The 15571-nt window shown below is 33.1% G+C and overlaps 1 protein-coding gene across 1 annotated transcript; it reads right to left on the bottom strand.

Moving 5' to 3' along the window:
- Positions 7499–14779, bottom strand: LOC109335492 (plasma membrane ATPase-like). The gene is made up of 15 exons (XM_019571626.1): positions 14614–14779; positions 12972–13091; positions 12720–12818; positions 12197–12334; positions 11783–12097; positions 11348–11674; positions 11133–11252; positions 10556–10678; positions 10216–10320; positions 9635–9944; positions 8942–9456; positions 8554–8727; positions 8278–8460; positions 7844–8025; positions 7499–7600 (listed from the first exon to the last, which is right to left on the bottom strand). The coding sequence occupies exons 1-15, from the start codon at positions 14653–14655 to the stop codon at positions 7504–7506; spliced, it is 2850 nt and encodes a 949-aa protein (XP_019427171.1). The 5' UTR covers positions 14656–14779; the 3' UTR covers positions 7499–7503.

The following is a 15571-nucleotide window of genomic DNA, read 5'->3' as shown; positions in this document are numbered from 1 at the left end:
AGTCGTCCAGGATGATTCAGCGATGGTTCGCAGTGGTGCTGAGAAGTATTATGTTGTGCCCATGCAGCGAGATCGTCTGACTATAAGTGGCTTGGCTTTAGAGCCGTCCATGATAATTCAGCGATGGTTCGTAGTGGTGCCGAAATTATTCTCTTTTTGTTTATATGTTAAGATCTGGACCCACAAGAAGCATTCTCGATGGGAGATGTCTTAGGATGGGCAGGTCGCTAGAAAAGATGGATTAAAAGACATAATTTTCTAATTTTGGTTAGGGTGCATATCCATGTTGAAAAATGAAGTAGTGGAGAGGAAATGTACGGGAGACGAATGAGCCTCGAGATGTTGAGAGGGGCGACGTTGATGGTGGTGATTTGTCAGCAAAGTCTTCAGAGAGAGTCTAGGTGAGACGAATCTCATGTATTCCTGGATGAGGTATTCTATTGGATCAGACAGTGCTCACAGCGCAAACTTGTCGATATCTGACAACCCCTCTTTGCAATCAGGATCAATGAGAAGGATGTCCAGAAAGTGTTTGATACGACACTGTACTGAAATGGACAGTTCTGTTTGAACAGATCAATCATATATCCTCGTGAGGAATAATTTTGGTGCGATCAAATCGGCTTGTTATGGTGACTGTACTCTCGATTATTTCCGAATAGTTATTGGGAGGATAAAGGAGTAAGGATGGTGGACTCATGCATCGCATTGCATACATAATATTCTTTGATATTGATTCTAAATTATCGAGTTTTATACTTCATTCATCGTTATTATATGCTTGTATGATTACATGATATATCTGTACTCGTGTGTTGTCTTGGTGTATTATTCCATGTATTTCCATGACGTCAATGACAAGTTTTTCATATATGTTTTACTCCTCTCTTTTCTTATGGTGTATTTGTACGGATGTTCAGATGGACCCATCAGCACTTATCCGAGGTTATCGCTTCACTATGTCCCAGGAAGGGACATGGAGTGTCGAGGGTAATCGACACACTTACATAGGTCCTTGCGACCTATAGCTGGATTGGGTAAGCAATGGCTCAGTTCTGCATCTTCCACCTTACTACGCAGTTCGGGAGGCATCATTCACTTTGCCCGACCGAAGACCTGTAACCACCAGACTTTCTGTACCGGCTGAAGCTCGAGGCGTACCAGAAGTTGTTAGGACCTGACCCCAAACAGGATTCTCATCATCAGGATTGGCGCCAAGAGAGACAGACGGGGCCATACCAAGGGGGTACACCCCGAACCCCTCGATGGAATGGGGAGCGGACGAAGTGGAGGAGGAAGAAGACAACAGTGATTGTGTAGAGCTTATCTGCATAGAAGATTCAGTTGAGGATATTGAGATCTCTTCTGACTCGGAGGTGGAGGAAGACCCTAGCGAGGCTTCCAGTGCACCTCCGGTTTAGGAAGTTTCTCTTTTGTTTTGTTGTGATAGGAACTTGTGTGAGGTACTTTTTGTAATACCAATGCCCCGACATTATTTTCTTTGTATTTTTAGTTTTATTTTTAGTTGTGGCGATGATTAGATTTCGCCATGTAAACAATTCTGTATTTATTCAAGAATTTTATGAATGAGAAGAATTCAGAAAATAATTGTGTTCATTTAATCATCTTTAATGTATTAAGAATTTTATTTCCGCAAGGTTTGAAAATATGACATCTTGAAAATGGAATGAGGTAAAAGTGAAAATGATTTGTAAGTTATAGGTTACATAAAAGAAAAAAAAAGGAAAGAAAAAATTACCCATTTTTCTAAGAGATTAAATATATTAAATATGAAATGATTTTCGGGGCGTTACAACATTCAACTATCAAGAGAATTTTTCAGGTAATGATAAGGATGGCCTGAAGTTAAAGCGATAATTTATTCATGAAGGTTCCTTTTGTGGTTATTCATATTGCATGTTACTTTGCTCTAACTTTTGCTTGAGATATTAATTGAGGATTCTCAGCAGGCTTTTGGTTTTTTGTTGCTTTTGTTTTTTTTCTTCACTTTGATCTAGGAACATTCTTTGTATTCTCTTATCCCTTATTCACATGAGTAGTGTGAAAGAACGTATTCTTTTCTTTAATAATTGAGTGTCAAGGGAAACGGTTGAAAAATACTCTCCCTGGCCTATTGACATGTTGAGGGTTATTCAAAAATTATCTTCTGTCAGAATGTCTAGGCTCAAATGGGGTGACTAGGGATATCTCCTTAGTGTTTAGGAATTAAAAAAATGCCTTGTATCATCGAAAAGATCTACATGGTTATGTACATCATTTTGGATTTTATATTTGCATCATCCTCCATTTTATTTTTTGAATAAAATATCTCATATTAATGCATGAATTAATTTGTTTGAGTCATTTTGTTATGTATTTTTGGATGAATATAGTTAGTGGGGTTAATATGGTTGGTATGGTGAGGTATGAGATGGTGAAATTTGCATGATGAATGCATTAGTATATACTCGTTAAAAGTATGTGCATTAGAATGTAAATCTTTACTAAGGAAACATGAATGAGTGTATAAGTGGTTTGACCTTAACTGATCCTCAAATGAGAAGATTTTTCAAATTTGTCTCCAATTTAGTTGGGGTTGGAAACAATGCACTATCAAGTGTAGCTCATGTGATCTCAATCACAAAATCTGATTTCTTCATATTTTATTGAATTTCTTCATCTTCAATTATGATTGCTTTCAATTGAGTCCAACAATAATGTTCTTAAAATCAACCTTCAATTGATAAGTACCTTAATAACAAGATCATGAAATGCATGTATAAAATGGTTTTTATTGAAGCATGATATGCATGAAGTGAACATCTTTCTTTATTATTATTTTTATCATGTTACTTTGATTGAAATGTAACCTATAACTCAAAATGATGCATGGAATACAAGTATACTAACTTTAAGCTCATACTACTTTAAAATGCATGACGTGTATATGAGGATGGATTTGATTTATTAGGGATGTATGAATGATGTGAGAATACAAATTTGCATGAAAATACATGGGATACAACTATGGAATGCATTTAATTTTTTTTAGTGCATGAGACTCTTAGAAAATGCAATTTATGATGTATATGACTTTGAATGTATGAAGGCTATGAGAAGATGTATGGAATGTTTTTTTTTATGATGAGATGTGAAGGTTTGCGACAATAAATGCAATTATATGGTGATATATGAAATTAAAACGTATGATATGAAATAAAATATTTTGAATGATTTATTCTTATTTTTTTTTATGAATGTATGAATAAGTGGGTGTATCTATAAATGATGTGTTTATTTTTAAAGTACATGTATATATGAGTTAATGAATGCATAATAATTTTTAATGCATGAATGAATGTCTAAGTCAATGAATGATTATTTTTCTCTCTGAATGAATGTATAATTGAATCAATAAATCTTTTTTATTTTTTAATGTAATGAATGATTGTATAAACCAATCAATGAAGATTCTTATTTTTGAATATAATGAATGAATGCATAAGACAATCAATGAAATTTTTTATTCTTGAATGTATAAATGAATGCGTAAGCCAATCAATGAAGATTTGTTTGAATGTAATGAATGAATGGATGAATATTTTTGAATACATGAATGTATGAGTAATGTATTTTTTTAATGAATGTATAAAGGCATAAGTCAATGAATGTTTAAATAATGTATTTTGTTTTTCATTTTGAATACATGAATGAGTAATGAAAAGAATCAATAAGGGAATAAAGGTTTGAGTTATATGTGTTTTTTACATGCATGAATTATATTTTTTTATGCATGAGTGAATCAATGAATATATAAATAAGTATAAGAATGTATGAACGATATTTTTTTTTAAAGGCATATATGCATCAATGAATTATTTTGAATGATAGTTTTTGAGTTAATGTATGCATGGATAGAATGAATGAATGTGTGAGCATGTGTATTCTCTTTTATTATAGTGGTATGCCCTATTTCAAGATAACTTAGTCATCATTACGACTAAACATGTATTTATTTTTAAAATATAATTTTTCTATCGTTCAGGCTAGCCTAGGGCAAAGATGAATTGCCCTATTTATTTTTTATGATGATCCCCCTTTTGTGGGGAATAGGAATTCCCATCAAGGGTGACTATATAAGTGTGAAGTGTCGAATGTTGCAAGGTAAGATCTCACACCATTAGGTCTTTAAAATACATGTGTTTTTTTTTATTTTGGGGGGACGAGAGTCCCAACTTGTGCATGATGAGTTATGATATGGTACAATATGTTTCCCAAGGTTTATAATAGGTACACCTACAAGGGTTTTAGAATATATAAGGAACAACATTCTAGGGTTGAATTCTAGGGTATATTGGATGCCTTAACAAGCTGTAGACTTCCTATAAGGTGTTCATATTGCAACTCTCCTGAAAGAAGAGAAACCCAAATATTATGGGGTTAGAAACAAGAGACCGGCTCGAGCGGCTAACTCGTAATACTTGGTAATAATATGAGTAATTCACATCACCAACACCATCAATGACTAAAGCCATGATCAACGAGACTAGTGTCCCTATCCAAAAATATATCACTAATATCCGGGTGTAGGATATATGTATGTCAAAACTTGTATACTATATTTTTTGGAAAACATACAATCACAACCCACAACATATATCACAAATTATAATAAAATAACAATATACAATTATTTAATAACAAGAAACAATTACTGTTTGTTTGTTTTTTTTTTTTTTTTTGCAATAAATTTAAATAACCAAATAATTAAAAGTATAATTAGCCATATAGTTTAGTGATTATGAGTTGGACTCTCTTAAAAGAGTCGCTAGCAGTCGCGCCCCAAGAATTGGGGCACGACAATCACAATATATTTATCCGTGTCAATTCTAGTATGGTCTGAGCCCGAGCCGGTTAGATGATGGCAGAGGTGGTACATGCACGCACATGTGTAGAGTTTTGGCTATGTGTGTCCTCATCAACCACAAAGTGTTACCAGGATCCTATGTGTGTCCTCATCAACCACAAAGTGTTACCACTATCCTACATGTGTACATGGGATGCATTTTAAGGTTCTTAAGCACTTTTAAAGTGTTACCACTATCCTATATGGAACTTTGGATTTTTCATTTCACACCCCAAATATCCCATTTCTTCCAACATTTGTAAGTATCCTTTACTTTCAAATTCCCCCATATTAAATTGTATATATTGGATTGTTAAGCTGTGACTTTTATACCTGTAATTACTGCGTCTAATATTTACTTTATCGTGCAGAATTGTTGTAATAGTTGTTCACTTTGTTCTAGCTTATTTTTAATTCCAAATATATGCTGTGTTTACTCTTTCTTTTATTTCTTTGTGCTACTTCTATATTGACTGGCTGCAACTAAAATTCGTATTTATTTTGGTTTACTCACTCAATGATTTTAACTTCATTTAGTGGTGTTAGATTTTTTCTGTTTCTGACTATTATACTATATATACTTGGTATCACAATATTACTTTTAAAATTACTTTAAATTATTGTTACTTTAAAGTTGAATATTGCACTTAAACTTTTAGAATGTTACCAAGAAATCTTTCGATAATTTATATGGTTGGCATGCAACCATATTTTTCACATCTTAGCAAAATTTTAATTCATTTATTAGTTTTTAAGCTATACATCTGCGAGTGTCATACAAACTCAGTCTCGTGACAACTGTACCAGAAAATTCGACCAGCTCAATTATTAATCGGATTAAAAACAATTTTATTTTATAGTTTTAATTAAATAAGGGGTTTAATTGTTTTGAATCGGAGAAATTTCAGTAATAAAATGTTAAACCCGGTTAAACTGGAATAACCTAGAAAATGAATCGGGCAGTTTACTTAAAAAAAAAAGTGATACTCTAATATTTTATTTTACTCCAATCCTAAAAAGATGGAAATATGTTATTTAAATATAATAATACATAACTATTAATTATATAAAATTTTACATTAAAATATAATTAATTATTTGTATATAGTTATTAATATAAAATCATTTGGTTTAAGCGAATGATTTAACTAGTTAAACATAATATGATGTTCGGCTCATGACTCACAAACACATACTAGCTCGTGCTTGCTAAAAAGTAAAAAATTAATTTGTGAATTTTTTATGTAACTTATTTAAATAAATCCATTTTGTTGTATATTTTAGGTTTTTGGAAGTTATATAAATTAACTAGAATCATCGCTTCTATTAATTTGGTGTATGAGAAAGAAAAAAACTACATAAATTAAATAATGAAGGTATTGTGTATAGGGAAGAAGGACAAGAGGGAGTGCTAATAGGGCATAGTCCCACTCATGCTCGAGAATTGGCTTATTGCTTACCATGATGGCATTTGCCCTGTTCTCATGTTGGATCTTCCTTCTCCAGAGAATGAATTGGTGTCGATGCAATCAAAGTTATTATTATGCATAGTTTGGTCTTTTTCGTTGATAGGGTAAATGTTAATATTTTACAGTGACTGAAATTTGAAGAGAAGAAGTGAAAAGAAATCGTTAACAAGTTTCGGCCAACCATATATGTGATTTTGGAAATTTTAAGCAATTACCCATATATTAAGTTAGGATTACAATTTTTAATATAACAAATTAAGATTTACATAATACATATTTATAATACATATTTAAAGCCTACTACCCTAATCCAATGCTATAAATATGAATGATGGATAATGTAGACTATCAGTATATATAGCTTTTTCACAATTTTTTTCTTATGTCTTTTTGTGTGATAGTTTAAAAAAGAGATATTTTACTGTAATAAGAGTTTTGCTATCCATTATGCTCAAGTTTCAATGTTTTCATCCCATGTATAAAGAGATAATTTTTTCGCAATCTTTTGAATTATATGAGAAACACTGTTAGACGAACACAATTTTGGTAAAAGATATTGGTTTAAAAAATGCATCAAAAAATAGATAATCAACTGCTGTAAAATATTTGTAGAAATGGATGTGGGAAAGGAAAAAAGGAGAGTAAGAATATCATTTATATGATGATAAATGGAAACACAATTGATTTTACTTTCATTCTACACAAACCTAGTTGCCACACATGGATGTCTCAACTAAACAAATGCCCAATATTTATCTCTTAACAAAGCCAAAATCATGCAAGAAGACCAATTTTTAGATGAAAGTACCTTTCAAAAGATTATCTTATTTTACTAACAACTAATAAAAAAATCAATAATCATAGCAGTGAAAAAATAGAAAAGTAAATCCCATTCAAGTTAAAAGTATTAAATACTTGTTGGAATTCTAAAAAATATTAAAGTATGAAGTCAAACAACATTCCATACACATAACCGTTTGGTATGTGACCCAAAGTTGGATTGTCTTTGCACAATCACATGATTATTTCAAAGCCCTTGCATCTTTTAAATACAAATGAGTTTTAAGATAATAAAGACCTTCCAATTTAGTACTCTCATATTATAAATTGCAATAGTAGTTGCTTCACTCAGACAGTGTAATGTTGTTGAATTGTGTCAATGTCAAGTCCCTTCAGTTTCACAACAGATTCAACATGTCCCTTCAATGTGTGAAGCTCCCTCAACCTATGAAACAAATAGATCATATTGATTTCAGTTCATCTTGAAATGAAAAGTCAAAATAGCAACTAAAAGTTATCGGAACTTGGTTGTCAAAATAACATTTTTTGTTTCAAATACGAATGATAAGCATATAACAGGTGTGAAATGTTATATTTTTATCGGAAAAGAACACGAAAAGCACCTAAAGAACAATGCAAGTTATGTGTCCAAAACAAGAATTGCAGATAAGCATTCAGTTGATATTACCTTGCAATTTCAGCACGTTTCCTGGCTTGCTCAGCTATTTCAGACAACTCGCTGTAGGTATTGTGTTCCTGCAATATCTGTTCTGTTCCGGGTGGATTTAGTCCATGTAGCGTACGTTGAGCCGTAGCCCATTGTGCTTCTCGCTCTTCCTTTCCATAATCCTTCTTTGTTGTAAAAGCAATCTGCATCATATAACGCAAGAGAGCATATAGTCAGACAAGTACACATTTATCATATTTTGCGATATATAACATACAGTTTTTGGGAAAATTGTCTGAATTAGTTGTATAAATAACATCACTCTTTGTTGTTTATATCGTTGTATTAGAGTAATGTTATATATACAACAAATGGGATAACTTTACTTTTGTCGAAAATAGATGCTAACAAAATATATTTTTCCTTTCATCAAGTATATAACATTGAAAATTCACCTTGTTCTCAGTGATATTACTCCATCCCTTTCCACTCAATACATATCTGATGATGAATTTAAAAACATCCAAGGGGAAGTAGAAAACAATGCTGTAGAGCCAAATGACACCAGCCCAACCCCAACCAATTCCTTTCATCTTTGCAAAGCTCCAGTCTGCATAGACAGCTATGATTGTAGCAACCTAAGATAAAAACAAATGCAAAGTTAAGTAATTTGTTGTATAACAAAGAGAAACAATATAAACAAAACCAAAAACATAGTTGTTACAACTAACCAATTGTGCTATGGCAAAGGCTATAACAAGCAAGAGACCAGGGCGTTCGAGGAAAGACCAGCTTCTTGACCGAGTAACAAAGATGAGTGCCTGACTAACAATACTGACTTGAAGGTAAACAGCTGCTGTGAGTTGATCGTTATCAGACCGGATAGATCTGACCCCAAATCTCTCCTGCCAACATATTTTGCCTGATTAAGACTCATATGGTTTTGTACCAATTTTATTTTTGAAGTACTGTATATATACAACTTTACATTTTGCAAAGTACGAGAGCTTTGTGTTATAAAGATCAAAGTTGTCCAAAACTTGTCGATAATAGATGTTCAAAAACATTTATATTTTTTTCCTCAAGTCATCTAAAAAAGAGTTATAGTTTTACGCTTACCGAGAAGAAATCAGTTCCATGAATAAGCCAGAAGAAGACAACAGTCATGATAGCAAGATAGGCACCAAGCACTATTCCTGTGGCAAAAATCTCATTCAGCTTCCATGAATCGGGCAAGGGAGATGGTTTCACCCTGTCCTTGGAAATGGTCATAATTGTCCCGTCATTTAGAATGGCAATGATCAAAACCATAAAAGGTGAGAAATCAAATTTCCAGATAAGAGCTAGCAGCATGAAGCCGAGCACAATTCGGATTGTTATGGAAACAGCATAAATGGTGTAGTTCTTCATTCTTTGGAAAATTGATCTGCTTGTCAAAACTGCACTGATAATCACACTCAAACCAGGTTCAGTCAGGACTATGTCGGATGCACCACGAGCTGCATCAGTTGCATCAGCCACTGCAATTCCAATATCTGCCCTTTTCAGGGCTGGAGCATCATTGACACCATCTCCAGTCATACCGCATATGTGTTTTCTATCTTGGAGTCTCTTCACAATCTCATATTTGTGTTCTGCAATTGACACCAATCATTATTTCAAAAGTGATTCTTGAAGTTATCCATAACAGAATTATTCAACAATTGATCAAGTAAAACGATACGCTTCAGCATGATTCTAGAAATAATTGCAACAAGTTTTCATTAAACATTGAATGATGATTTATATCAAGTGTTAGATATATCTATTTACCAGGAAAGACTCCAGCAAAACCATCGGCCTTCTCGATAAGCTCATTAATTGGAAGCCCAGAAATAGACTCATCCTTGTGCTCACCAAGGAGAGAAGAAGAAGGGTACATGTTACTTCCCATGCCAAGCCTGCGACCGGTCTCCTTACCGATAGCTAGCTGATCACCTGTTATCATCTTAACATTAACTCCAAGATGAAGAGCTCGGCGAATAGTCTCTGCACTGTCATGCCTAGGTGGATCAAAGAGAGGCAAGAGTCCTACAAATTCCCATGGTCCTCCTGGACTCTCCTTCCTCTTCTCCGGAACTTCCTGGTAGGACATAATTAACCATAAAATTAACTTCAGCTTGACTAACCATTTCTGGAAAGCTTAGAGCATTTGCAGCTATGAAGCATGGATACAGATATAGGACATGGATACAACAATATACAGGTGCATTGGTATGGAAAAAAATCATAAAATAATTGAAAGGTACACAGATGAAAAGTATCTGATAAGATATACATCCGATATGAGTATGACAACTATTTTGATGCACCGGTGCTACAAATGTATGCAGCTACAAAGAACAACAACTTACTTGTCTGGAAACAGCAAGGGAACGGAGACCCCTGTCAGCAAATTTGTCAATAATGGAATGAGCTCTCTTCTTCACATCGGGCCGGAGATTGCAAAGTTCTATAATCTGACAATGTTCAAGAAAACAAAGGCATCAATATTGTGCACTAAGGGACCCTTGGAAGAGGATATAGAGAGCTTATGAGAACAACTACTGCAAATAGTTTATAACCTTTTTATAAGTTCTTTTGAGCTTCCTAAAATAAGCTTATTGGAGAAGCTTATAAAATAAGCACTTTTCCCTTGTTCAAAAAAGCCTATTGAATAAGCACCTAATTAAGTACACTGAAAGATCTTTTTACCTGCTCTGGTGCTCCCTTGCTTACTCTATGCCAGTTGCCCTTAGAGTCTATGTATGTTATGGCTGTACGCTTGTCCACCGGATTAAAGGGCAAGAAATGCACTTCAGTAATGCCATCTCTAGCCTGTAAGAAGTATGAGAAAGTTGTTAGCCAAGTATTAATGTATCAAATACCAAAGACCATGCCAATAAGATATATTTATGTGTGTGAAATATGACTTTGTTCTTGTATCATATGCAGGTTGTGCTCAACATGTTCATACCTCTAAACTTAGCAGTTAACAATTTATCCTACTTCAAGTCATGATCAATTTTAAGTCTCATCAATATGTTTAGAACAGTTATATCAAAGAAAAAAAACAAGTATAAAGATCTTGTGAGGCTAATATGATTGCCTTTTTTTCCATTCAAGGTCAACGAAAGATCCAAGGATAGTTTTAAATGAAAAAAACAACTCTTAAATTTTCACCAATAGTTTCAAGGGTGAAGCTTTGAACTGAACCTCTTTGAAAATTTTAACAATACAAGAATTTGTATAGGCATGCAAGCATATACAACACCAGGAAGAAATTACAAACCTCCTTAGGGTCACCCAACATTCCAACAATACAAGCATCAATAGCATCTTGGTTCTCTACCCTAGAAGCCCTAGCTCCAAACAAAATTACAGTGTCCTTGTCAGTGTCTTTTGAGAAAACCTGCAATATAAAGTAGGTGCAGAAAAGGGTGTCATGAGAATGTTACTAGTACTAAATAGTCACTACTAAAAATCATTTGTTTGTCATTTACTTACCTCAACCAAATTCTTATCCACAGTGAGTTTGTTCAGTGTTAGAGTTCCAGTCTTGTCACTACATAAAACATCCATACCAGCCATTTCCTCAATAGCTGTCATCCTCTTGGTGATAGCACCTTGCTGGGACAGCCTATGTGAGCCAATAGCCATTGTTACCGACAACACTGTTGGCATCGCAATCGGGATACCTCCGATGAGAAGCACCAAGAGATTGTCAATTCCACTCCTATAGGCTCTGTGTTGAACAGCATACATAACAATAATCTCAATGAACATTCCCACAGCAATTGAGACAATGCAGAAGTTACCAATTGCTGTCAACACCTGACCAAGCAAAAACCATAAGAACACACATTAATAAGACACACACATCAGATATCGGTATGACAACCATTTTGAAGTATTGGTGCTACATAGAGCAAGAGATAGTACCTTTTGAAAGTGTCCGACTTGGTTAGTACTGTCCACCAAGTGAGCAGCCTTACCAAAGAAGGTGTGCACTCCAGTAGCAATCACAACAGCTTCAATCTCCCCTTGCTTCACCGTGGACCCGGAGAAGACTTCATCACCTGGATTCTTTGAAACAGGCAGTGATTCACCAGTAAGTGCAGACTGATCAATCTTGAGAGGATCTCCATCCAAGAGACGAGCATCGGCTGGGACTATGTCTCCTAATTTGATGCTGATGATATCTCCTGGTACCAATATGGCAGCATCTTCCTCAGTCCACCTTGCATCTCTTAGAACCTGTCATCAACCATTTAGACAGAACCAATGTAAAATATGACTACATGTGGATATATACCGGAAGGAACAAGGCCTCGGATTTTGTGTCAATTATTATACCTTGGTTTTGGGAGCAAGACCTGCCATAAGTGCTGCAGCAGCATTGCCTGCATTGTTTTCTTCTATAAAACTAATGGTGGAATTGATAACAAGCAATGCTATAATTCCCACAAAGTCCTGCCAATCTGGTGGCTTGCCCTGTATGTTTCAATAAGGAAGCATATGAGAAGAAAAATTGAGTTAAAGAGCACATATTATTACATTGCATGAGGCCTGTTTTCTGAATAAACCCTAAAAAGATATAGGTTATTGAATGTTCTCTCTATCACCAATTAAGCATCCTTAATAGATTTAAGGGTCTGTTGGCGAGTTGAATTTTGGAGTGGAAGGAATGGAAATGAAAGGCTTGAGAGTCATCTTACAAGTGTATTTCATGGCTCCCAACCATTTCCTTCCCCTCCAAAAACCAACCCGCAAACAGATCATAAAGAGTGGCCTAATTGGTGACAACAAAAAATCCATTAACCTATTTGTTTGAATCTTACTTTCTATAAAATGCATGCATAGAGTTAAGAGTTTTTACCCCTCCATTTGCCAAAGCAATGGCCATGATAGCAGCGGCTTCCATAACCCATGATAGCGGATTCCACATAAAACCCAAGAACTTCAGAAACTTATTGTCCTGTATGCAAAAATTGTTTATCAAGGGTTAGTACTAATTTATTAAGTGATTAATATCTTCTTCCTCTCTAAACTAAACACAAATTGAAGGTATAATATGCTAATTAAGCAGTAATACAAATAGCAACTATAGCTAGATAGAGATAAATTCTGCCTTCTTTTCTTCCAACTTGTTGGGTCCAAAAAGTTCCAATCTCCTTTGCCCTTCTTCATTTGTAAGACCCTCCTTTGAACATTTCAGTTGTGCAAAAACTTGGTCCACAGGTATCTTTTCCTGCAACACAATCATGTAAGCATCATTCATCATAATCAACTTAGCAAACTGAGATTAAACTAGAGCTTCATAAATGCAAGGGATGTAACAAAGAATTATCATACTGCCACATAAAACGTAAATGAATATGAGCATTGTGATTGGTTTTGTAGACAAATAAAGATATAATAAACAAATGTTTAGAAAGTTGATGAAACACTTATTGAAAAGAAAATTATATAAACTAGTTGTTGTTTATTGAGAATTTCAAAGGTTAGGTAGGAACTAGCACATTGGATGAGTACTAATCAAAGGAGCATTTTAAACTGTATTCCCGATCCCAGTCACAGTTATTATGATTGTGACTATTGTGATGTGGACTGTAATCTGTGTAAATTAATTTGAGATTAAAAAATTATTTTTGAATTTGTTGTGACACAAATGCAATGTGATACAGTTGTATTGTGATTCGATGCGACCACATCATTATGATTTAATGTTCCTTTGTGGTAAGTGGGTTCATGAATTACTATCAACAAACAATCCTTCGAGCAAGGTACATTTTTTTTAGTATTCCTCTCTATATCAGGATAATAAATATATGAAATATGTAAATATAGAATAAGAACAAAGAATATTTATGATAATAAAAAAAAAATAAAGACCATAATTAAAACAATCCCATATAAATCTTGCAAATTTTCGAAAGTTAACGACGTATGCATATAATATGTTGAAAGATGTCATTGAGCTTTTCCGTTCAAAAATAATTCACCTTAAAGAGATAATGGAATACAAAAAAATTTGAGATAAACTAAATGCACTTGAAATTTTTTGACGTATCATAACTGCAAAACTGTTATTGGTGACAGATTCAGAACTCAAGCACTAGAGACGTGAAGACCAAAATTTTGACCTATCTTATGAAGTGGGAACATAAGTACGTAACACTTCTTAATTCTTATTTACCCCAAACTCCCCAAGTGAGAACAACACACCACCTAAAAATCCAACATAAAAAATAAACAACCAACATAAGATAAAGCAAAACCCCAACAACAAATAGAACAAAATACTGCAACCCTCCTAGAACCCCTAAGAAAATATTAGAGTGCACCCCAAAAGAAATCTCTAAAACCCTAACATCAGATAGACACAGATCAGAGAAAATAACAAGATAGACACATCAGGTATCATATGATCTAAGTATCATATCTATATATATATATATATACATAAATTATAGATGTGGAAATGCAAATAGACCCATTTACATCTTTCAAAAAATATCTTGCTGATACATGTAAAATATTAAGAAGATGATTACACAAATATATACGTATTATATATATATATACAGTGTTGAGAGTGTGGCATCCAGTAATGCTTAACCCCTCTATATCCATCGATGATTGAAATGCAACACATGAGTTATATAAAATGATTATGATTGTCATAAGAAACTAATATGCATGTGATTGTGATGATAATAGAACAGTGATGATGAAGGAATAGAAAAGGGTAAAAAGAAAAGAAAACTGACAAGATCTATGTTCTCCTTCTTCAGTTCCTCTAAGCTTCCCATTTCTGATTAGCAGCTTAGGAAAAAAAAATGCTAATCCAATTGTGAGTGATGCTAAAGTTGGTTATTTATATATGAGACTATGTTCAAAACAGTCAGTGGTGTCAAAGATATTTATTTTCTGCGTGCATGTACTTACCAGGTTATGAGGTTCATGAACCGTGGTCTGGTTTTATAGACACAAATAAGTATGGTTTGACTGTATATGAGTTTGATAAAGATAAATTACCGGTCCTAAAGCTTATTACAATTCTCCATTACGATCCATTAAAAATTGACACACAAATAAATAAATAAAATATTATATTTTTATATTATTTGTTAAAAGTTAATTGATTGAAACTCGGAATAACAAATCTAGTTATTAAGTTTGATATAGTGTTACTTTGTGAATCCTCATTAATCTTTTAATAAAAATTTAATTTATAATATATATAAATCTACTAATTATATATAAATCTTTATAATAAATATATAAATATTATGATAAATATGTATATAAATATTACACTCTTATTTATAAATAAAAACCTTTGGAATAAAAAGTCGTCTGTTTTAGATTCACAAAGGATCTGTATCCTAAATGCCTGATTGTATAAAAAGTTATTTATGTTTTATATTTTCTCTTTTACTATTTAACTTTAAAATATGATGATTTATATTAATTATTTTTTTATTATTACCAAAAAATATTAATTATTTTATTTTTCATTATAACAATTTCTTATTTTAATCACTCCATATATGGATATACATATTTCATCAAAATAAATTTCCTAAACTTTTACTAATAATTTTTATATAAAATAAATATAATAAAATTAATTGTTGAAAAATTAAACCTCCAATTATGTAGATCTTATATATCAAATTTCACAAAAATAAAAAGTGTTTATTACTCAATTTATGTAGATCAAGA

Source organism: Lupinus angustifolius, chromosome LG02, assembly GCF_001865875.1.
Source record: "Lupinus angustifolius cultivar Tanjil chromosome LG02, LupAngTanjil_v1.0, whole genome shotgun sequence".
Classification (NCBI taxonomy): Eukaryota; Viridiplantae; Streptophyta; class Magnoliopsida; order Fabales; family Fabaceae; genus Lupinus; species Lupinus angustifolius.
The sequence above is the reverse complement of the archived record's forward strand: the minus strand, read 5'-3'. Positions and strand labels throughout refer to the sequence as shown.

Bases quoted from the DNA above. Each gene is read 5' to 3' on its own strand.
- LOC109335492 (XM_019571626.1), bottom strand. From the start codon at position 14,655: ATGGGAAGCTTAGAGGAACTGAAGAAGGAGAACATAGATCTT. The intron at 10,679-11,132 runs GTTTGTAATTTC...TACTTCTTACAG, and splicing joins TGTTGGGTGACCCTAAGGAG to GCTAGAGATGGCATTACTGA. The intron at 10,321-10,555 runs GTAAAAAGATCT...GAACATTGTCAG, and splicing joins GCAAGGGAGCACCAGAGCAG to ATTATAGAACTTTGCAATCT.